General features: G+C 45.0%; 1 protein-coding gene across 1 annotated transcript in view; it reads right to left on the bottom strand.

Annotated features, from left to right (window-relative positions):
* Nucleotides 1-25,178, bottom strand: part of LOC311100544 (neurexin-1a-like) — a gene marked incomplete at its 5' end in the record, with an annotated part of 46,922 nt that extends 21,744 nt beyond the window's left edge. Inside the window, 10 exons of the mRNA XM_084141453.1 lie at nt 919-1,066; nt 1,237-1,461; nt 1,622-1,693; nt 3,249-3,410; nt 7,108-7,131; nt 7,663-7,964; nt 17,594-17,605; nt 19,891-19,920; nt 21,570-21,584; nt 24,434-25,178. Coding sequence (XP_083997579.1) covers nt 919-1,066; nt 1,237-1,461; nt 1,622-1,693; nt 3,249-3,410; nt 7,108-7,131; nt 7,663-7,964; nt 17,594-17,605; nt 19,891-19,920; nt 21,570-21,584; nt 24,434-25,178 — 1,735 coding nt within the window. The remainder of the gene's footprint in view (nt 1-918; nt 1,067-1,236; nt 1,462-1,621; nt 1,694-3,248; nt 3,411-7,107; nt 7,132-7,662; nt 7,965-17,593; nt 17,606-19,890; nt 19,921-21,569; nt 21,585-24,433) is intronic.
* Between the last annotated feature and the right edge of the window lie 342 nt (nt 25,179-25,520).

Here is a 25,520-nt window from a genome sequence, read left to right as displayed (position 1 = left end):
AGTTGGAAGCACAGAATCGTCTAGACTGTCATTGTATGCTGTAGCATTAAGATTTCCCTTCACTGGAACTAAGGGGCCTAGCCCAAACCATGAAAAACAGCCCCAGACCATTATTACTCCTCCACCAAACTCTACAGTTGGCACTATGTAATGGGGCAGGTAGTGTTCTCCTGGTATCCGCCAAACCCAGATTCGTCCGTCGGACTACCAGATGGTGAAGCGTGATTCATCACTCCAGAGAACGCTTTTCCACTGCTCATGAGTCCTATGGCGGCGAGCTTTACACCACTCCAGCCGACGCTTGGCATTGCGCATGGTGATCTTAGGCTTGTGTGCGGCTGCTCGGCAATAGAAGCTCCCGAAGAACAGTTCTTGTGCTGATGTTGCTTCCAGAGGCAGTTTGGAACTAAGTAGTGAGTGTTGCAACCGAGCACAGACAGTTTTTTTTACACACTGCGCGCTACAGCACTCTGCCTTCCCGTTCTGTGAGCTTGTGTGGCCTACCACTTCGCGGCTGGGCCGTTGTTGCTCCTAGATGTTTCCACTTCACAATAACAGCACTTACATTTGACCGGGGCAGCTCTAGCAGGGCAGAGATTTGACGAACTGACTTGTTGGAAAGGTGCCATCCTATAAAGGTTCCACGTTGAAAGTCACTGAGCTCTTCAGTAAAGCCATTCTACAGCCAATGTTTGTCTACGGAAATTGCATGGCTGAGTGCTCGATTTTATACACCTGTCAGCAACGGGTGTGGCTGAAATAGCCGAATCCACTGATTTGAAGGGGTGTCCACATACTTTTGTATATATAGTGTAAGTATAGGTAGATATAGGGATAAAATAAATATAACACAAAACATGATAAATGGCCCCTACACCTGGTTAAATAAAGGTTATATCAAATAAATAAATAAGATACCTGAGCGTCCATCCCTCTGGAAGTCGACGTGGTACCACTCCCCATCGTTGACCTTCCTGTCGATGGCCTTGGTCTTGGTGGTTCCTGAGCCCATGTCCAGCAGCAAGTACAGGTGACCGTCCAGCATCTCGATGGCAAAGAAATCCACCTGCAACAGTAACGGCAACAATAGAAAAAAACAGTACAATATAAATATCAACAACAGTATAAACATCAATATAATATGAATGTGTGTGTGTGTGTCATTACCTTAACGGTGCGGTGGGTGCGAGGGTCGGTGTGTGGTTTATGTGTGTGTGTGTGTGTACGTGTCCTTACCTTTAGGGTGGGGGGTGTGCGGGGGTCTTTGCGTTGCTGCTGTCGTGGTTTCCCGTGGCTGAAGAGCATCAATCCGTTGGGTTCTGTCGTTCTGAAGTCAAAGGAGATTGACCCCGCCTTCTTGGCGCTCCACTTGCTCAATGCCACAAACGACTCTGGGGTGTCAAAGGTCACAGGATCGAGGGTTGCCACACTCTCACACTTAAACGCCACTATACCGCTCACCTGATGGATGGGAAAGAGCATTTAACATGCAACATATTTGACATCAAATAGACACAATAAAATAAAGTGAAACAGTGAGGAATAGAGCTGTGCAGCAATAGACTACTAAAGGGTTCGGATATGATTTGAGACCAGTGAATAAGAAACTATGGTGTCTTACCTTCATCTTAGCATCTCCCTGCTTAGCCAGCCGAGACAGCTCCAACCGTACATCATTGTTCTTATACACCACCTAGAGGTCAGGGTTGAAGGGTCAGGGTAAAGGTCAGGGATAAGAGGTTAGGGGAGAGAGCAAGAGTGCAAATCAATAGTATGTTATCCCCCTCTCCTTGTCTCCTCTCCTTTAGTCACAATGATCAGAGCTCGTTGGACAGGAGAAGCGAAGCCTCAGGTAGCTCTGTCATGTTGCTTCCTCCAAACTTGTGTTTCCATACCAGTCTAGCTAAAGGAGAGAAGACGAGGAGAGGAGACGAGGAGAAGAATAACTTATGAGGTGCAGCGCAAGGCTTCAGTTTATTAGGGTTCAATATAGAACCTCTTTCTCTCTCCATCTTTGTCTCCAAGTATGTGAGCAGCATTATTATGGCTGCAATGTCACACACACACAAACATTCTGCTTTCATACGTCAGACCTTTGTCTGTGAACTGTGCAGAACTCAGCAATACACATCACTGAAATACCCTTTTGTGTGTGTGTGTGTGAGGGAGAGAAAGAATGTGCTTGTGTGTATATATGTGTGTGTATGTGCATGGGTTTGTGTGTTGGTGTGCATGAAATGTTGTACAGGGCTGATGATCAGTCTTGCGAGTGTGTTCAGTCGTACATCTTAATTATTTCCCATGGATTAGCATATGATCACATTCAATATGTAAATGTATCTCTGACAGCAGCCTGCCTACAACACCATCAGTCCCAATCAACCACACACACACACACACACACGTTATGTTCTTCTATCCTCGTGGGGACCTAAAATTAATTTCCATTCAAAATCCTATTTTCCCTAACCTTAACCCCTAAACCTAACTCCTAACCCTAACCACTAACCCCTTACCCTTACCTTAACCATAATTCTAACCATAACCTTAATACTAACCCTAACCCTAAACCTAACCCCTAAGCTTAAAAAACCTCTCACCTCATGAGGATGTGGGAAATGTCCCCACAAGGGTGAATTTTCCTTGTGGGATTTTAGGTACCCACAAGGATAGAAGAACCAACCACCCACCCCCCCCCCCCCCCACATGCTACTATTACTGATATCACTCTGTTGGCACATCATCTGTCAGTTTGTTTGTTTGTGAGTTTTTATGTGTCTGTTTATTTGTGTGTGTGTGTATGTGCACATGCATTTGTGTGCATATGTCCGTGTGTGTGTGTGTGTTTGTGTGTGTGTGTGTGAGCTGTTGGCCCTTTTTTGGAGCAGAGCGGATGGATAGAGGGTCTCGGTGGCAGATCTAATTAGCATGTTAGCGCTTAGCGCTGCGTCTGCTCCCTCAGCAACACTCATCGCTGATTCTCTCTGATGCTGCAGCCTGCACATGGGAGGATGGGTGTGTGTGCCTCTGCCAAATGTGTGTGTGTGTGTTTGTGTGTCGCTGCCAAATGTGTGTGTATCTCTCTGTGTCCCTTATTACTGTATAGAGTATGGGATCATGAGTGTGTAGATAAGCCTGTAGGCCTAGCTCTGTATGTGAATGATATTTGCAAATGTAGATGTGTGTATGCATGTGTATGATGTATAGATGTGTACAAGTGTGTTAGTGTGTATGTGTGTACTCCCCACCTCTTTGAGGCAGCCCATGAAGTTGTTGCTAACAGGAGATCCAGGGAGGTCGGCAGTACTGGGACTTCCTCCCACGTAGAAGAAATCATCTGAGCCCAACATGGTGTAGTCTTCCTGGGTGTAGCCCGTAGTGGTCAGAATGCCGTCCACAGAGATTGTCACCTATACAACAAAGCACAGGGAAAGGACACGCTATACTCACACCAAATGCAGCGCTACGCGCTAGCCAGCCGAATTAGTCTGCCCCCTTCTGGCTTGGTAGGGTCTGGGGAGGTGGTCTGGTCTTGGCTGTGGTTGGTTGGTCAGTGGATTGGTTGGTCAGTTGGATTAGATTGGTTGTTCAGTTGTTTGGAACTGGTCTGTGATTTGATTGGTCTAGCTGTGTTTGGTTTGTGTGATTTGATTGGTCTAACTGTGTTTATTCTCTGATTTCATTGGTTTAGCTGTGTTTGGACCTGTTTCCTGTCTGTGTCATGAGGTGGTTTGGGCTCGTTGGAGTATTATGGAACCAACTCCGTTCTCAGGGCAGATCTGTCATGGAGGCAGAACAAATGTCCAAGTCCGTGTCCTTTATACACAAGCTCTAGTCGAGTCACAATTCCCTTGTTAGTGCTAAATGCTGCGGTCCAAAAATCTTTCAAGATAAGTTCATCATTTGAAATATTTAGCTAATACTGTAGCTACCTAACATTTGCTGTTGTAGCTAGGATGTTGCACTGGATATACATGTAATGCTAGGGAGAGAATTTACCTGAAAAAGTCACAAGTCTTTGAGTCCGAGTCCAAGTTCAAGTCAACAATGGCCAAGTCCGAGTCAAGCTCCAAGTCATGGAAATCGTAGAGTCCTGGACTCGATTACTACAACACTGCCCTAAAACCATTTAACCAATTTGTGCTTGAAGTCCTTTGCCCTCAGGGCATCATGGACAAGATTCTATGCATCTAAATTCTGCCCTGGGGGTGACCTTCACCCATACATTTATTTCCTCGTGGCAATATGAATCTTAACAGTCAGTTCCAACATTTAGCTACACGCTAGCGATCTACGTTCATTATTTTGCCAGGTATGGTATTAGCGTAGCATTGCTAGCCACGTAGTTAATATTAGCTGACTAATAGGTAATTTATACTTCTTGCGTGGAACATTGCATGGAGGGAATGTGGAACTCCCCATTTCATCCACAGACAATGGTGTGTTGGCGAATTGGTGGAGGTGTTTCTTGTAGATTAATTGCCTCACTTCTGTATCTCCACACTGAAGAGCGCAAAAAGCATAAATTCTCTGCTGCTCTGCCTAAATATCACCACGAGCACAAGGCAAGAGAGTAGCTGTTAGGCTTAAGCGATAACCCTTTATACCATATACTGGGGTAATTCGAAATATCGACGATACGATTTTCAATACCATTGGGGGCACCCCCGCCTCCCGGGGGCTGCGGGAGTGTGTGCTACACCACTGCTTATAACTATAAGTTAAGTATAACTATAAGAAATCTAAGATGTATCAATTAATTATGTCCAGCTCAGGGCTCCAGCTTTGCATTTGGTTTGCTAACTTGCTAGCTAAGTGGCTAGATGTGAAGATCAAGCTTCTTGGTTACAGCAGAGACATTCTAGCCTGAGTACCAGTCTCTTTAGCTAACATTCCACTCCATGCCATTGCCATAGAGACTGGCCTTTCTGCCATTTTCAAATATGAACATTCTATATAGAGGAGTTGAACCTAATTCGATAACCCTCACAGCTATCCTCCAATCACAATGATTATCCAAATATTGGTCACTTTATTTCTCCACAAAACACGTTGGTATCTGGTTGCTAAGCAACCATTTTCTGTTTGTCCAGACGAAACCAGTCTGTCAAAAGTTGCTAGCTCATGTCTAAATTCTCAAACTAAATATATAGGCTACTGCAATTCCAACCACAAAACCTCTTTGCTTTGATTTTAAGCCTCAAAATACAACAACTTGCCTAGCTAACAGTTAAATGTTTGTTTTTGATTTTGTTATAATTGTAATTCTATTTTCGAGGCTCGACATGTTGTCAAGGAAAACATTCATGTTATTTCCAACAACCAATGAGCAACTCCGCCATAAATCCAGCTACATATTGAACGTTGAGATTGCCGAAAGGCCAGTCTCTTTGGCAATGACATGGAGTGGAAAAGAGTGGAATGTTAGCTAAAATGACTGGTACCCAGAATAGAGGCATTCAATACCCTCCTGGATCAAGATCCCTGCTGCACTAAATTTTTTTTTTTTTTTAAGTATAGCGTGTGCTGTTCCGGTAATACCATATACCCCGATATGGTACAGAAACTGTATGACGGTATGAAAATCTGGATACCACCCAACCCTACTAGGTGTATTGAGCTTACTCGGCTCAACGTGAGGGCGGAATCTGCCCCAAAGCAATGTCCCCTATTGTGCATTAGGGAATCTAGTCACCCAATAAATGCTATTTTCAATCATTTTCAGGCTCCAGTTAAAGCAGTAATAAGATATGTGTCGAGTTTTAACTTCTTATGGCAACGTTGATGCTAAAGAAAAGCAGCACTCAGTCTTCTTTGTCAGTGAATCCACAACACCTCTTGATCTTTTTGCAAGGACCAATTGTAATCGATCTGCCATGAGAACAACCAAAGGAATAACATTGGTTCTATAAAACGCAAACAAGCTTGTTGTTGATTAGCAACAAAGGCTAACCCACTGGGTAGTTTACAGTAACATGTGTAGCTAGCTCAGGCTATAGGTAGCATTAGCCTCAGTAGCTAACCAGGATTACCCTGGCTATAGGTAGCATTAGCATCAGTATCTAACCAGGATTACAGTGGCTATAGGTAGCATTAGCATCAGTAGCTAACCAGGACTACCCTGACTATATAACACTAGTATCAGTAGCTAACAAGGATTACCCTGACTATATAGCATTAACATCAGTAGCTAACCAGGTAAATCAGGCAAGTGTTAGTAAGGCCTCAACAGAGGCTCAGCAGCCACAATCAGTTAGTGTGTTAGTGAGCGTGTAGCTGTTAGTGTGTTAGCTAGTAGTTAGTAGTCAGTTCCAGGTTAGTAGAATAGTAGTTTGTAGTGTGTTAGTAATGGTATTTAGTAGTGTGATAGTAAATGGTGTTAATGCGGTTAGTAGTGTAGAGTTTAGTGATAAACAAGATGTTAGTAGTGATGATGGTGTTGGGGGTTAAAGTGTGTGAGGGGGTAGGGGTGATGGGTTAGATTGTGTGTGCGTATGTGAGTGTGTGGAGTGGAGAGTTAGTCAGATCAGTAGGTCTGAATGATGTGACACACATACTGACTCACACACGGACACGCAAAGTTAGATGGGTTAGTCATTCCACACACATGCAGCCTCCTCTCTCTGCATGCAGTCAACAGCAGGAGGAAGACAGGAACGAGAAAACAAATGACAACAGAAGAGCCTGGGCTCAGCAGCAGGATGGACAGCATGCAGAGGAGGAATGGAGAGAGAGAATAGGATCAAATTTAAAAAGGGGGGAGGGGGGTTGGCCTCTCTCTGTGTCTAATGGACCAATCAGAGAGGCACCATGAAGTTGTACCATGCAGGGGGAGTGGCCAGTCGCGTGCAACTGAGGGATGAGCCAATCAGGACACGCCTACATATCAACCACAGGGAGATGGGGTGAATGTTGGAAAAAGGTAAAAGGAAAGATAGAAAAAAATTGAGTGGCTAGGAGGAGGGGAGTGATAAGCGTAGAGTACCAACCGCCATCATCCTGTTCTAGTATAGTTTTAGTTGTTCTACGGCTCAGAAAAAGAAAATAGACAAACCCAAACTAAGAAACGATTAGAATGGTATCTACCGAACAATGGAGTTTGTTTACCATAGCGTGTCCAATGCCTGAGTGCTTTGTGGGAGACGGGGAGAAAGGAAAGCAAAAAGTGTGAACAGAACAACTTCCGTAAAGGAAAAGAAAAGGTAGAAGGCCAGTGAAGGTTAGAGAGGAGTGGAGAAGGCAACAGGTTAGTAGTATGACACATTCCATGGATGGAGGTTAGTTAGTATTACTAGCAGGTTAGTAAGTACAGTTAGTAGTTAGTAGTTGGTACACACACACAGGCAAACAGCAGAAGACTACAGTTAGCAGCACCATAGTATCCCCAGCCCTGACGCTAACACACACACATGCAAGTGTACACACACACACACACACACTCACACACACGCGTACATACTGTACATACATAGTGAGTTTAGCACAGATACGCCCTCGTTCACTCTTTCGCTGTCTCTTTCTCGCTCTCTCTCTCTCACACACACACACACCCTCTTTCTCTCTGCCTGTCTTTCCATCTCACCCTCTTTATCCCTTTCTCTTTCTCCCTTCCCTTCTCTCCCCTCCTTCCCAAATCCCCCTCCCCTGCTGTTGCCAGGTTACCTGTCTCAGGTTGCGCGTGACTTTGACATCGTGCCAGGCGTTATCGTTAAACTTCCCGTTAACCGGCTCCACCAGGGCCTCGAAAGCCCCGGACCCCAGGTTGATGACCAGTGACACGGCTCCGTTCTTTAAGGCCAGGTTGACGTAGTCAGCCGACTTGCCTGTGTGGAGCATCAGGCCGTTCCTCTGCAGGGTCTTAAAGCTCAGGGTGATCTCATCGCTGGAGGACTGGATGGGGCTGGGAGACAGGTCATAGCAGAAATACTCTGATCCCTTAAATGTTGCTAAGTAGTCCTCACGGGCTGGAGGGGAGAGGGAGGGAGGGAGGGAGGGAGGGAGGAAAGGATGGGGAAAGAAGTGGGGAGAAAGAGAAATAGAAAACATTCAATGTTTGTTTTTAATATGTAATAATGTTTAAGAGCCCCATTTTGAATGTGTGAACATGAGGCATTTCTATATCTAACTCTTTGGTTGCTCATCCAGTAGTCTGGTATGAGTTGACTGGATCATTCATGAGTGGGTTGACATTAAACCATGTGGATCTGTCGTGATACTTCGCTTTCTGATGCATTCAACAGTCATTATGAAATCTGTAATCTTGTTTACAGAGGAATGCTGTGTAGTTTGAAGTGATGTGTTCTTAAGCACCTATCAGCAACCAGCAATGCCAGCCCAGTAGCTCAGACAGCCACAACAGCCAACCACAGCCCAGTAGCTCAGACAGCCACAACAGCCAACCACAGCCCAGTAGCTCAGGCAGCCAGAACAGCCAACCACAGCCCAGTAGCTCAGACATCCAGAACAGCCAACCACAGCTCAGACAGCCTCAAGCCAATATAGCTACTTACCATGTCCACCTTTACTGACCCTCAAGGACACCAGACTATCTCATTGTATATCACACAAACGCACACACACGCATGCACTCACGCACGCACACACACACACATACACACACACGCATGCAGGCAAACACACATCACACACGCGCACACACACACACACACCGGGAAGAGATGAGTGAGGCAACATTATCTATCTTTCTTTCACACCCATCCCCCTCTCCGAGTCATCCTTCCCCGCTTCCTCTATCACTCTCCCTGCTATCTCTCACACCTCCCTCCTCTCCTGTCCTCCTTCCAGCAGTATCTAAGGCAACCTCCTGAGCCTCTGGCATTGGCAGCATCCTCTACACGTCACTACTGACTACAATAGAATGTAATGATCTACAATGTAATACAATACAAGAAAATGTAACAATAAGAATATAATTTAACATTGTAAAAGCAAATGTATTCCAGTATGTGTGCTAGGATGTAAGTGTGAACAGAAATGTATTTGCCAGCGTGTGATCATGCGTGTGACCGTGTTCTGGGTGTAATTACCTCCCTCCCAGAGTGTGTGTGTGTATGTGTGTGTGTGTAAATATTGGTGTATTTGAATCAGGAAAGCTATTACCAACTCAGAGCCTGCGGCGAGTCTTTACCGTGGAGGGAGAGCGAGAGTGAGCAGGAAACACACGTACGCACACACACACACACACACACACACACACACACACACACACACACACACACACACACACGACAGGGCTGAGTGTGAGAGAAGACAATTTCTCACAATGAAGAAAACACAGACCTGTCCACCACTATTCTAGATCTAGTTTACTGTCATGCCGTTCAATTTCAGGCAACCATTCTGACATTTTGGCTATTTACAGTCATGTCATTAGATCAGACAGCAGCACATAAAACATCTCTACATCGATCTGTGGGCCAGTTCACTATTCTATCTCACACACACACACACACACACACACACACACACACACACACACACACACACACACACACACACACACACACACACACACACACACACACACACACACACACACACACACACACTGCAGCTGATGTAGCGGCTCTTTTCTCTCCTTCTCAGCCTCTCACATACTCATTTGCCATTTCCATGGTAACCCCATGCAATAGGGCTACAGCTGTGTGTGTGTGTGTGTGCGCGTGTTTGTGTTTGTGAGAGAGGGTGATTGAGTGAACGGTACATTATCAGGGACAGCTGTACTGAATCAAAATGGCGGATCGAGAAACAGCAGGCTGACAACACTACCTGAGAGAGCGAGAGAGAGAGAGAGAGAGAGAGAGAGAGAGAGAGAGAGAGAGAGAGAGAGAGAGAGAGCGAGAGAGAGAGAGAGAGAGAGAGAGAGAGACATATGCTGGTGTATCTAAATTCACAGTAGTAGTCCTGTAGTCGTGGAGATAACACACTGCACCTCATTTCAGCTAACCATGCACTTATTCTATCAGCTCCATTCAGCCTCCACACACACATGAATGAGCACACATACTGCATATACACACAAGTCTACACGTCGTACATACACCATGTGTGCATGCTAACACACGCATATGTTGAGACACTCGCCCACACATACAAATGGATGTCCAGCTCTAGAATGTATGCTAATCACAGGAGGCTAGTGATGGGAGGACGGCTCATAATAATGACTGAATGGAATGGTATCAAACACAAGGAAATCATGTGTTTGATGTGTCTATACCATTCCATTTATTCCATTCCAGCCATTACTATGAGCCCGTCCTCCCCAATTAAGGTGCCACCAGCTGCCTGTGATGCTAATGTTTGCTAATACATGGAGACTCCAGATATTAATTTTCAGTCTGGTACATACAGCCAAGTTACACCCTAAACCCTTTACACTTGTATCCTATTCCCTTAACACGTGCACCCTAGCACCTAGTTGTCTGACGATTCACCCTGAATTTATTTCCACTGCTCTATTGATCGCTACATACATTCAGTCTGAAACTGCCATCCCAGAAGTCGTTTGTTTGACTTAAAAATGAGGGGCATTGTACAAAACAAATTCATCAGCGTTTGGATGGTCTCTAATAAATCTAACCAATCAGAGGTATCAATGTTGATGACATCATCATGAAGGCCAGCTCTGGCCCAACCCATCGGTTTCTGAGACCAATCAGAATGGTAAGACTGTGTTCACATTCTAGAAATCGTCAGGGAGGGAGACAAATCCAGACTCATCTTGGAGAAGAAACATCACTTAGCCGGAGCGATGTGGATTGGTAGCCAGGCAAATCGCCTCTTTAAAACAATGTATATATTTTTGTCACATACACCGGATAAGTGCAGTGAAATGTGTTGTTTTAGAGGGTCAGCCATAGTAGTACGGTGTTCCTGGAGCAAATTAGGGTTAAATGCATTGCTCAAGGGCACATCGACAGATTTTTCACCTTGTTGGCTCGGGTATTCAAACCTTTCGGTTACTGGCCCAACGCTCTAAGTGCTAGGCTACCTGCCGCCCTAAAACTAGAACCCTTAACATATACAGTACACACTAGCTTCTAGCACTATTTAACACCTACAGCTTGGTCTCTGTCACCTATAGCCTTGTCTCTCTCTACCCCTAGTCTCCAACCCCCCCCCCCCCCCCTCTCTCTGTTGCCATGACAATCTCTCCAGTTAGATGATGAGCTGGATGAGATCAGTTTTATCCCAAGACACACACACACACACACACACACACACACACACACACACACACAAACCCCTTAAAGCAGGTCATTAAGAAATTATGATAAAGTCAGAAACAGCTTCGGAATGGGCATCAATAACATAATGGGCTTATAAATAATGGTCTGGCTACTTCAGCTGGCCTAGTTACAACTGACAAGTGCAATGAATGATGTTGCACCCACATAGGCAACAATGTTGTTGTTTTAAAACATGTTATCCCCTGTGTGAATAAGGTCTATTGGTTAGGCACTTGACCCAAATTGAACCTTTCTAATATTCTAAATTACAATAAAGTTGTGAATTAGTTGGGGGCTATCTATGTCAGCCATGAAACAGAACTTTACCTTTGGCGATTGATTATGCCCAGTAACTAGCCATTTAGCTAGCACAAAGGAAGTAAGTGCAACCATTGGGAAGATGAAGCTGCCATTAGGTAGTAACTATAGCCAGTTGACAGATGAATGTTATAACACAGTATTACTAAATTCCAAGCACATTCCTGGGAAAATATAGGTACAACTTTTTTATTATCACCTGAAAGCCCTGCTAAACATATCCTGAGAATAAAACATCAGTTACACATTTATTGTTTTATTGTTTCCACCTGCCTCGGTCGAATTCGCTGTCGATGTTTAATTGAAAACAATGACATCCAGCTTCGTCTTGCCGCCATGAGTTGCCTAGTTGGACGCAGCATAAGTACAGTACATGTTTGTGTTTGTGTCTGTGTGTGTTTGGGAGGACAGCCAAATAGGACAGCCAAGCCTGTTCTTCTATGGTGTACAGACTGGTGAAGACTATCTCTGCCCAGATATATACTGTACCTTGTCTTTCCCCTCTCCCTCCCCTACCTTCTCCCCCTTCTTATCAGAAGGGCTGTTCTGTCTCTCTCAGGTACATCAGGGCTCTGCCCATTGATGTTCTTTCTCTCTCTCTGACCTTCCCTCTCTCCCTTATATCCCCATTTCACTATTCTTTCTCTCTCCTCCTCTGAAACCCCTCCCAATACATCCCCCTCTTTCCTTTTCCCTTTCTCCATTGCCCTCTCTCGTCCTCCCCCTCTCTCTGTCGGTCTGGTGTGTGTATTGTCTATGTGGTGGTGAGGGTTAGTAGTGTGCTTGTGTGTGTATGTGTGAGTGAGTGTGTGTGTGTGTAAAATTAGTGCCTTTGATTGCCAACACTTTATGAGTCAAAAGTGATGAGTCACAATCCACCTCCCTCTTAACACATAAAGACTCATGTGCCTGCAGTGCATACCCCCCCCCCCACACACACACACACACACACATGCATGTACGCATGCACACACATACCGTGAAGAGAATGCACAGGCAGCCTTACTCATGCATATTTACACAACACACACACACAGAAAGAAGGCACTCGATAAAGGCTATTTGTGTGTGTGTCTGTGAGCTTGTGTGTGTGTCTCAAAGGTCATGTTTAGAGAGCGCTTGTTGTGTGATGATATGGTTTGGTTTGTCCTCTCTGTAGCACACACACATGCACACACACACCTATACTAGCTAACCACAGCCACACTGTAAAGGGGTTGCCAAGAACAGCGCCGGAAGAAGATGGCTGCCGTTTTACAGCCCTCTAACCAATTGTACTATTATGTGTGTTTTTCCGCGTTATTTGTAATTTATTTTGTACATAATGTTTATGCCATCGTCTCTTATAACCAAAGAGAGCTTCTGGATATCAGGACAGCGATTACTCACCTCGCGTTGGACGAACACTTTTTTTTCAACGAGGCGTTCGCGAAGGATATTCTACAGACTCCAGACAAGGCCCAGATCCCCGTCATTCGCGTGAGGAAGAGACGGAGATACCGTGGACGTAGGTCGGGGTGCCTTGTAAAGATCCGACGGCGAACGAGTAAACTGCCTCTCCCATCAATCCTATTAGCCAACGTTCAAGCTTTGGATAATAAAATGGACGATTTAAGATTACGGTTATCCTACCAACGGGACATTAAAAACTGTAATATCTTATGTTTCACGGAGTCGTGGCTGAATGACAACAATGACAACATTCAGCTAGCAGGCTATACGCTACATCGGCAGGACAGAACGGCAGACTCGGGTAAGACGAGGGGTGGCGGTCTCTGTATTTTTGTAAACAACAGCTGGTGCACAAAATCAAATACTAAGGAAGTCTCAAGGTTTTGCTCGCCTGAGGTAGAGTATCTTATGATAAGCTGTAGACCACACTATTTACCAAGAGAGTTTTCATCTATACTTTTCATAGCTGTCTATTTACCACCACAAACCAATGCTGGCATTAAGATTGCACTGAATGAGTTGTACAAGGCCATTAATCAACAGGAAAACGCTCATCCAGATGCAGCGCTCCTAGTAGCAGGGGACTTTAATGCAGGGAAACTTAAATCCGTTCTACCTCATTTCTACCAGCATGTTAAATGTGCAACCAGAGGGGAAAAAACTCTAGACCACCTTTACTCCACACACAGAGACGCATACAAAGCTCTCCCTCGCCCTCCATTTGGCAAATCTGACCATAACTCTATCCTCCTGATTCCTGCTTATAAGCAAAAACTGAAGCAGGAAGCACCAGTGACTCGGCTAATAAAAAAGTGGTCAGATGACGCAGATGCTAAGCTACAGGACTGTTTTGCTAGCACAGACTGGAACATGTTCAGGGATTCTTCAGACAGCATTGAGGAGTACACCACATCAGTCACTGGCTTCATCAATAAGTGCATCGATGATGTCGTCCCCACAGTGACCGTACGTACATACCCCAACCAGAAGCCATGGATTACAGGAAACATCCGCACTGAGCTAAAGGGTAGAGCTGCCGCTTTCAAGGAACGGGACTCTAACCCGGACGCTTATAAGAAATCCCGCTATGACCTCCGACGAACCATCAAACAGGCAAAGAGTCAATACAGGTCTAAGATTGAATCATACTACACTGGCTCTGACGCTCGTCGGATGTGGCAGGGCTTGAAAACTATTACAGACTACAAAGGGAAGCACAGCCGCGAGCTGCCCAGTGACACAAGCCTACCAGACGAGCTAAACCACTTCTATGCTCGCTTCGAGGCAAGCAACACTGAAGCATGCATGAGAGCACCAGCTGTTCCGGACGACTATGTGATCACGCTCTCCGTAGCCGATGTGAGTAAGACTTTTAAGCAGGTCAACATTCACAAGGCCGCAGGGCCAGACGGATTACCAGGACGTGTACTCCGAGCATGTGCTGACCAACTGGCAAGTGTCTTCACTGACATTTTCAACATGTCCCTGACTGAGTCTGTAATACCAACATGTTTCAAGCAGACCACCATAGTCCCCGTGCCCAAGAACTCTAAGATAACCTGCCTAAATGACTACCGACCCGTGGCACTGACGTCTGTAGCCATGAAGTGCTTTGAAAGACTGGTCATGGCTCACATCAACAGCATAATCCCAGAAACCCTAGACCCACTCCAATTTGCATACCGCCCCAACAGATCCACAGATGATGCAATCTCTATCGCACTCCACACTGCCCTTTCCCACCTGGACAAGAGGAACACCTACGTGAGAATGCTATTCATTGACTACAGCTCAGCATTCAACACCATAGTGCCCTCAAAGCTCATCACTAAGCTAAGGATCCTGGGACTAAACACCTCCCTCTGCAACTGGATCCTGGACTTCCTGACGGGCCGCCCCCAGGTGGTAAGGGTAGGTAACAACACATCTGCCACACTGATCCTCAACACGGGGGCCCCTCAGGGGTGCGTGCTCAGTCCCCTCCTGTACTCTCTGTTCACCCATGACTGCATGGCCAGGCACGACTCCAACACCATCATTAAGTTTGCCGACGACACAACAGTGGTAGGCCTGATCACCGACAACGATGAGACAGCCTATAGGGAGGAGGTCAGAGATCTGGCCGTGTGGTGCCAGGACAACAACCTCTCCCTCAACGTGACCAAGACAAAGGAGATGATTGTGGACTACAGGAAAAAAAAGAGGACTGAGCACGCCCCCATTCTCATCGACGGGGCTGTAGTGGAACAGGTTGAGAGCTTCAAGTTCCTTGGTGTCCACATCACCAACGAACTATCATGGTCCAAACACACCAAGACAGTCGTGAAGAGGGCACGACAAAGCCTATTCCCCCTCAGGAGACTAAAAAGATTTGGCATGGGTCCTCAGATCCTCAAAAAATTCTACAGCTGCACCATCGAGAGCATCCTGACTGGTTGCATCACCGCCTGGTATGGCAACTGCTTGGCCTCTGACCGCAAGGCACTACAGAGGGTAGTGCGTACGGCCCAGTACATCACTGGGGCAAAGCTCCCTGCCATCCAGGACCTCTATACCAGGCGGTGTCAGAGGAAGGCCCTCAAAATTGTCAAAGACTCCAGTCACCCTAGTCATAGACTGTTCTCTCTGCTACCGCACGGCAAGCGGTACCGGAGTGCCAAGTCTAGGTCCAAAAGACTTCTCAACAGCTTCTACCCCCAAGCCATAAGACTCCTGAACAGCTAATCATGGCTACCCGGACTATTTGCACTGCCCCCCCACCCCATCCTTTTTACGCTGCTGCTACTCTGTTAAGTATTTATGCATAGTCACTTTAACTCTACCCACATGTACATATTACCTCAACTAGCCGGTGCCCCCGCACATTGACTATGCAACGGTACCCCCCTGTATATATAGCCTCCCTACTGTCACTTTATTCTATTGTATATATAGCCTCCCTACTGTCACTTTATTTTTTACTTCTGCTCTTTTTTTTCTCAACACTTTTTTGTTGTTGTTTTATTCTTACTTTTTTGTTTAAAATAAATGCACTGTTGGTTAAGGGCTGTAAGTAAGCATTTCACTGTAATGTCTGCACCTGTTGTATTCGGCGCATGTGACCAATAAAATTTGATTTGATTTTGATTTGATTTGAATTTGTGGTAAGTTACTCTATTTCATATTGCAGTACACCTACTGTAATCTAAAAACAGTATCAAAGCAAGTACTGTGTAATGAAACCATAAAATTGACTGTATATACTGTAAAAAGTAAATGTTACTGTAATCGTAATGAATGAATGAATGAATGACGGGATGAATGAGTGAAATCCATTGAGGGGAGATGGGGTTTGTATTTCTGAACAGCTGAAATAAATGAACATTCAAGGCCATTATGAAGGCTACAACCTTCTCTGTCTGTTGTAACAGATATTGCAGTTGCACAAGCAGGACAGTCCCTACACATTGCATTGGAGCAAAAACAATCTGCGTTTTTATGTGATGATGTAGGCTAATCTTTGTAGTTGTTGCCATATCGTAGCCACTAGCCACTACTACTTTGACTGCCTGTCTGCCTCCTGCTTAGCCAATGTTTGCAATGTTTATTCAAGAATAACATTAAATCGCTAATTAGACTGCGTGTCTGTGTCTTACTTGTGTTTGATATGCTGTCTAGATAGCTCAATGTAACTACACACTTGAATTTTACATCATGACACACGAGTAGTCTTCTAAATAAAATCCAACACACTTCATTCCCTTGGGACCGATGAGACAGACACCAGTCACATGCACGAATGCATGCACGCACACACTGATGTCAGAGAGAGTTTGACTGGAGCAGGGCTGACTGACTGGCACTTTGGAGATACAGACCCAAGACATCTAAGGACTTAACATCTCTCTCTCTCTCTTTCCCTCTCGCGCTCTCTCTCTCCCTTCCTCTCACTTCTTTTCTCGCTCTTTATCTACCCCCTCCCCTCTCTCACACCCACAGACAATCCCCGCTCCCCCGCTTCTTCAGAGAAACTCATTTTAGATAGTCAGCTTTAGAAAGCCTCTTTACTCTGAGCCGACGGCCACTTCAGCTCCATCTGACTGCCTTTACATTTCTGCATGCACACACACACACACACGTACACAAACACAAACACAAACACACAAACAAACACACACACAAACTCACACACACCACGCTTGTGTGATAAGTAACCTTGCCTGAGACCTGAAGATAAATCCTGAGCTAATTCCTAGGCTTTAGTTCAGTGGGATAACACAGTTTTTGTGGTGTGCAGACCACCAGGCTTCAAACCCAGTCAGTCACACTAATCTTAGTTCAGCCAATCAACACTGTGTGCTCCCACATTATACAGCCCGCATAAACGATGATGAAGATAACTCCACCAATCAACTGGCACACACACACACACCCACCTGCATGTACAGTAGCTACATGAACAAAGAAACATTCCAATTCTACACAAATACAGCATCTTACATTATTACAGTTTGTAGCCATTCAGTATAGCTCACAGCCATACATTCGAGCTCATAGCCATACATAGCCATAAGCAGGAAGGAATAGTATACCTCTGAGCTTTCCTACAGTCAGATATTGAAGAGAGAAGGGGAAAGAGAGAGAGAGGGAGGAGGGAGGGAGAGAGTAAGTGTTGGTTGTGTGAAACGAAGAAAGCAAAGGGGAACCATTTTGAAAAGGTAGAAAAGCAGCACTGGCGTCAAACAAGACCCAAATACTCCTAATGGAGCAGAATACTAGTTTATTAGAACACTATTACACTGTATTGTATTATAGATATCTCTATGCCTACCACACTGTAAGCTAAGTAGCACTCCCACCACCAACTATGCTTTATGAAGGTTTAGAATGTAAGAGATACAAACTACAAAATTCTGTCACTGATGCATTCCAAACTGTGTTTGACTACCTCAGAGTCTGAAGTGGTGTGTTGCAGTATGGTTCAGTACCACTAAAGTGAGCAGTGGTAATAGTAGTATAAGCAATAAAAGTAGTAGTGGTGTGTTTGTGTAGTTGTCATGTGCCTGTACAGATTTGACAGAGCTACAGCGGTGTGTTTGACAGCACTGCTTTTATACACTTGTATTTATTTTCATACACCGTTAAAAACTACATGAACAGAGAACTGGCCAATAAGAGGGGAGTTCCATGTGCAGGAGGCAGGCAATGGGAGGGGAAGGGATTGCAGCGGGGAGGGGTTAGGATGAGGCACCAAAAACCTGCAACAGACATTCAAGCCGCAACAACACACACACACTAGTGGTGCGCGGGTCAGCTGTTTGTTCACTCACACCCTCCCGCAATTGCTAATAAAACCCATCCGCAACCGCCCGACTATATGTGATAAAGTGAAAATCTGAGGCCCGGACCCGACCCTAACCCGCAAATATAGAAAATGCGCTGTACAGAGATGGTGGAGCAATTTTTTGACAGGCCTTTTTAGATAAGCCTATGTTCTTGCTTTTAATTTTAACATTTTATTTGCAGCGGCTATTTGTTAGTCAACTTCTCTGTAATTAAATACATGCAGCTTCTCTTCTGGCATTACTTGTTGCCCTAGAATACTAAATAAACCTTTTCTCACCAGAATGATGTCATAAATCGATAGAATGAATGCTTCAATCTAGTTGACATCTGTAACGTTTTCTCTTTCATCTCTGCTTCTCTCAATCAGCAAAGATGTTTAGGGACCGGGGAGAAAATGCAATAGCAAACAAAAAAATAGGGACCGGTTTTAAGGAAATTAAAATCTGTGAAAACTACCCAACTTTTTTCTGATAAGAATTCAGTTTGGCTTGGAAACATATTTTATGTGGTTGAAATACTATCAACTTTTATGACGCTGATAACGATAGCACTTTTACAGACGGTCCCTAACCGTGCATTCATTCTCTCAAGATGCTGAAATAAATCAATCATATTTCTCCACTCCTGTTCCCGAGTTAAAATGTACATTTGGTGTATCATTTTACTACAAGAAATGCTTAATTCTACAGGAGTTAATATTATATTAGGCTATGTGAGAGGTTATAGAACCATAGTCAGTGTCCAGATTTCAGGCTACTGTTCCATTTAACCCACTGCAATCATCCTTTTTTAGAACTTCACCAAATCTTTCCCAAACATTAAGCTACTGTTCTGGCCTCCCTTCGATTTATTTTTAACTCTCCATTTCGCACCTTTTCTCTTATTGAATTAAACTCCGACATTGGCCTATTTGCCATAGTGGATCGACGTTAACTTTTTCTGCCCAAGTTCCAAAAACCATTTGGCAATTGCTGTATATTTGGCGAGCGTACAGTTAGGCCCTAAAGCTTAGGTTTAGGCTACGCACTAAAGGCAAATCAAAAGAATGAAATAAAAACCTTAATGTAGCCTATAGATATGAATTGAACAAGAATTATACATTTATGGATTTTTAATGCATTGTTTTCTCTTTATTCAACAAATATTTCAAGACCCTAAACCCGCAGATATAACCGGGGGGACTGCAGGTTATGAGTCAACCCATGCATCACTAACACACACGCATGCGCACACACACACACACACACACACACAACAAACCATCCATGGAACCAGACCTTGATCTAGGATCAGTTAATATCCTAACACTAAACCCATATTCTCACCTTAACCACACATCTGGGATCAGTTAAGCCTCTCCATATCCTAATATACCCAAAATAACCCAATATAGAGAAAAGTCAAACCTGACCTTGGATCAGCGTCTAGGGTCCGGCGATGATGAGGTTTGGGGTGAGGGGTGTGGTGGGGGTGGGGAGGTGGGGAGGTGATGGGGGAGCAGCGGGAACAGGAAGTGATGTCATAGTGATGTAATAGGTCGTACCTTGGTCGCCGATCATCAGGTGAGCCAGACCTTAAAGGAAGACAAGAGCACAGTCAGCACAGCAGAGGAGCATGGGGTGATTTTGTCCACACGCACACATACATACACACACAGGCACACACACGTGTCCACACACACACACACGCACACTCAAACATACACACACACACAATCATCATAGCTACCGTTGCTAACATTTGCTAACAGTAATGGTAGTGTGCGGTGAACATAAGTGTCTGTTTTGGAATTTAGGGTCTAAACTGTCACTATAAACACACAGATAAAGATGTAGTCTTTCTAGTAAATACTGTATACAGTTAGAATAGCACAGTGATTCTCAGTTTGGAAATTGTAGATACTTAAATTGTAGACATGAATTACAATTTGGAAATTGTAGATACTTCAATTTTTGACAAATAAATTGTAGACACTACAAGGGTTATCCTTACCTAGTGACGCATTCTGTAAAATCTGGGAATATTCATTCAAATCGTTCAACTGTAACTGTTACAAGCTGACAGTTCGCTGCAAATGAAAGTATTTTTGAACGCACCTTTGATCTGTGTGGAGCACCAACAGCTGGCAGAGGAGGTTCTACAACAAACCCTGCCACCCACACGTCTAAGACACACGCCATGTTTAAACTTGTTGTCTGCACATGTTGGTGTATATATGTGTGGCTTCTACATATATCAAATAACTGTGGAATCATGCACACACACACATACACACACACACACATACACACACACATGCACACACACATACACACACACACATACACACACATATACACACACATACACACACACATACACACACACACATACACACACACACACACATACACACACACATACACTGGTCTTGCTCTCTTATCCATTTTTTGTTCCATACTGCTTTTTTGTACTTTGACCTTAGTAATGTCATGTTTATATTTGCTATTTTATTACATTTTGACTTTGTAATTGTCCTAGGGTATCTTGAACGGTGCAAATAAAATGTATAATTATTATTATTACACTGTGTCTCTAACCTTTAGTGGAGAGCCACTTGAAACCTCAGGTATGTCCATGAATCCATCTACTTTATTGTCCATGAAGGGAGTCTACTTACCGTCTGACTGCAACCCACATACAGTACACACACATAACCCACCTACAGTACACACACATAACCCACATACAGTACACACACACAACCCACATACAGTACACACACATAACCCACAAACAGTACACACACATAACCCACATACAGTACACACACATAACCCACATACAGTACACACACACAACCCATATACAGTACACACACATAACCCACAAACAGTACACACACACAACCCACATACAGTACACACACATAACCCACATACAGTACACACACACAACCCACATACAGTACACACACACAACCCACATACAGTACACACACACAACCCACATACAGTACACACACATAACCCACATACAGTACACACACACAACCCACATACAGTACACACACACAACCCACATACAGTACACACACACAACCCACATACAGTACACACACACAACCCACACACCTTTCAGTGCCCAAATCAGACATGGAAGAAGGAATGGGGATAAAGAAGAAGAGAACTGAGAGGGAGAGGTGGAGAGGGGGATGAGAGAAAGTGAGGGAGAGAGACCCACCTGGGTTGTAGTGTTCTGGGAGCGTCCAGACGAAGGGGAGAGAGAGACAGACATTCATTAACACGCCATGCACAGCCGTCTGTTACCAAGGGTACACAGATGCACACCCACACCATTACCTTGGTTACACACATGCAGATCCACCCAGACATCACCATGATACATGTGGCACTGATAGCCTTACATTCTTCCACACACACACACACACACACACACACACACACACCAGGGTTGCGGCCAATTTAGTCAATTCAGGAAGTTAATCAAAATTCAATTAATTGAAAATGCCTACCAATACATTACTTGAATTTCAATACACGGAATCGACTGAATTGCCCCAAACCAAGCGCACGCATGCACACAGGCACGCACACAGGCACGCACACAGGCACGCACACAGGCACGCACACACACACAGTGGTCAGGGTGGATGAAAGCGGACGCTCCTACCTGTGTGTTTGGAATCTGGAACATTTTATTCACCCAGAACTTACCTTACAGCCTCCTGTACCAGAGCACAGAATACATGCACATGTTCTCACACACATACACACACGCTCACACACACACAAACACACGCTCACACTCAGACACACACACACACATTGACCATTGCAGTAATGAATAGATCAATGGATAATGGGTAACTGATAATAGAAAATAGCAGTGCTGGGGTCAGTACTGGATTGTATGTGTTCGGAACCAAATGTCCCTTTCCTCTGTCCCTTATTAAAGGTCCAATGCAGCCGTTTTTATCTCAATATTGAATCATTTCTGGGTAACAATTAAGTACCTTACTGTGATTGTTTTCAAATAAAATGGTCAAAAATAAAATTAATTGCTTCTTAGCAAAGAGCATTTTCTCAAGCAATAATTTTGCTTGGACTGTCTGGGAGTGGGGAAGGGAAAACTTGTGAAAACAATTTTCACACTTTCACAATATTATTCCAACCTCATACTGTGGAAATATATATAAAACACAGGAAAATCACATTTTTGACTGCACTGGGCCTTGAAATAGTGAAAAGAAAAGCTAATAGCTTGGTTTTCACTAATTAAATGCCCAGTTCAGTGCCTATCCATTGATCTGAAATAATTGGATAGGTTTAAGCAATGTGGCACCAATTTCAGCTTATGTCCCGGTGCTCGAAAATGTGCTCCGCGCTGCAGTATTGTCAAAACAATTGTCGTGCCAACATATGTCACTTGCCTTTGTTCCAACACATTAATCAACACGCTACACTCGCCACATATTTCATGTTCTTATGACACAACAACATACTACACACTATGACACTGCGTTTCAAACCTAGATTTACCAACCAATTAATCCAAAGGAATAAACAATTTTTTGATCGATTGACCGCCCTATTAGAGAAGGATGAAACTGAAAAGAGGTATAAATAGAGGGTGTGATAGATAAATAGGGAGAGGGATAGAGACATAGGGCAGCATATGTAACTGAGTCTCTCTTTCAGAGCCCTGCTGTCTCCATGGTAACTTGTTCAGCAGAAAGGGGACGGGGTTGCTATGGAGACAAAGGAGGGGCCTAGACTAAAGACACACGCACACACACACACACACACACACACACACACACACACACACACACACACACACACAGAGCTGATGAACACAAACAAGCTTGTTTCTGAACACAACCCACCACCACAATGATCTACTGACCACCTCTAGGATCTACTGAACACCATTAGGATCTACTAGACACCACTAGGATCTACAGCCCACCACTAGGATCTACTGAACACCACTAGGATCTACTGAACACCACTAGGATCTACTGACTACCAATAGGATCTACTGACCACCAATAGGATCTACTGACCACCAATAGGATCTACTGACCACCACTAGGATCTACCGACCACCACTAGGATCTACTGATCACCACAGAGGTGATCACCACTAGGATCTAGGAACAGGACAAGTTGCTAACCCAGTCAGAGAGACTTCAACCCTAACAATACTGTATAGGACAGGAAGAATGGCTTGTGCTGTGATTCACTATGCAACAGTTATTTAGAGATATGGGTTTCAATGTTCTACACTAAATAATTCAAATAACAGAGGACACCAGTAGTTTCAATCTGTGTGTGGGGGAGGTCTGTGTGGGGGAGGTCTGTGTGTGTGTGCGTGTGCGTGTGCGTGTGCGTGTGTGTGTGTGTGTGTGTGTGTGTGTGTGTGTGTGTGTGTGCAGGGCCGGCTCCAGGCACAAGCGGTCGCTTAGGGCCTCCGTCGGGGTCTCAACTTACTGTTGAGAGTTAGAATAGTAGAATACACAAGGTTGGAAATTTGGTGGTGCATTAGCAATTTTTTGCCATGTCAGCTAACAATTTTTAGATTGGTAAATTAGTCTAGCCAGTTATCTAAACTTGTAGTAATCATGTCCGGATACTGATCAGGCAGGTCGGGCACTTGCTCAGGGGCCCTGACCTCCAGGGGGACCCCATTGATTTGGTTAGTCACTCTCACTCAGATATCATTTACATGGCATAAGTCATGGCAAAATGTGTAGAATTGCAGGTAATTATCTTTCAAACTGCAAAAATGTCTCTCCAACCCATGGCAAAATAAGTAGAATTGCATGAAATTTGTTATAAAATTGCAAAACGTTCCCTCCGTCCCATGGCAAAATGTGTAGAACTGCAGAAAACTGCAAAAAATATCTCTACGCCGTCACGATGGGGGCCACAATTTTATTTTTGGCACTTGGTGGGGGGCCACCCAACCAAATATCGCTTAGGGCCCCCAAAAGGCTAGAGCTGGCCCTGTGTGTGTGTTTGTAAATGTGTGTGCAAGCTGAAATCACAATGTTTCAAGGTAGGGTTTGGGTAAGGCCTTACCTTCGCTGCAGTCGTTGCCTTTGTAGCCGGTGTCGGTACAGTCGCAGACGGCCCTCTGCTCGACGACAGAACACACCCCTCCATTCTGACACACGTGGTCTGGCCCACACCCGTCTCCCCCCACAGTAACGCCCTCCGATCCTTCCAATACAACCGCCGATCCATTGACGGTCACCGCAGTGAGCCAGCCAGAAAAGGGGGCATGGTCTCTGACATCAGGGGAAGTGAGGCGGAGAGGGGAGGCGTGGAGCTCTGGGGAAACCCCGCCCATAAAGGTGTGGCTAAACACTGTCATGTCTCTCCGTTTGCTCTTCACCTCCGCCCATCCCTCCATCCTTCCATCCACCTCAAGGCTTGTGTTCCTCCAGTCCCGTTTCACATGAACGGCATGCCAGTGTCCATCGCTCACGGCGACCCCGGAACTCACCTCAGCCGGCTCGGCGCAGAAGATGGAGAATCGTAGGCGGAGTTTCCCACGTAGCAACAACAGTTCCAAGAAGTCGCAGAATCCTTCGTCGTCAAGGTAAAGCAGCAGTCCGTCCTCACTGTGAGTTCTAACTCTGAACGACAGGATACTCTCGCAGCACGCGTTCCACACCGGGAACCGCCCCCACTGTCCCGACACCCCCCCAAACTCTAGCACCTCCCCTCTGGATCCTCCAAGGCTACAGAGGCAAAGCCAAACACACAGTAGGGGGGCCGCGGCCCACACACACACCGCCATCACACACACGCGCAAACACATACACACAACGCACACACACACGCAGACACAAAGGCTAGAGCTGGGCAGCACAAACTACTCCACAGCTCATGGCGCAAACACCCTTGAGAGCACCCTTAAGTCTTCTTAGGACCCTTTGTAGCACCCTACAGTCCTCCTAGGGCCCTTCCTAGCACCCAACAGTCTTCTTAGCCTCGTTAGTAGCACCCTATACCCTCCATAGGTGTTCCTCTGTCTGCCAGTCGAGTGAGGGAGCTGGCTCCTTATAGAGCTCCAAGTGTTCCTAATTCTAGTCTTCTATCTTCTAGTCTCGGTCTCTCCTCGTTCCTCCTCCACTGTCTTCCTTCAATGGTGTGTGTGTGT

The sequence above is a fragment of the Coregonus lavaretus genome, assembly GCF_964263955.1.
Source record: "Coregonus lavaretus genome assembly, chromosome: 25".
Taxonomy (NCBI): Eukaryota; Metazoa; Chordata; class Actinopteri; order Salmoniformes; family Salmonidae; genus Coregonus; species Coregonus lavaretus.
The sequence above is the reverse complement of the archived record's forward strand: the minus strand, read 5'-3'. Positions and strand labels throughout refer to the sequence as shown.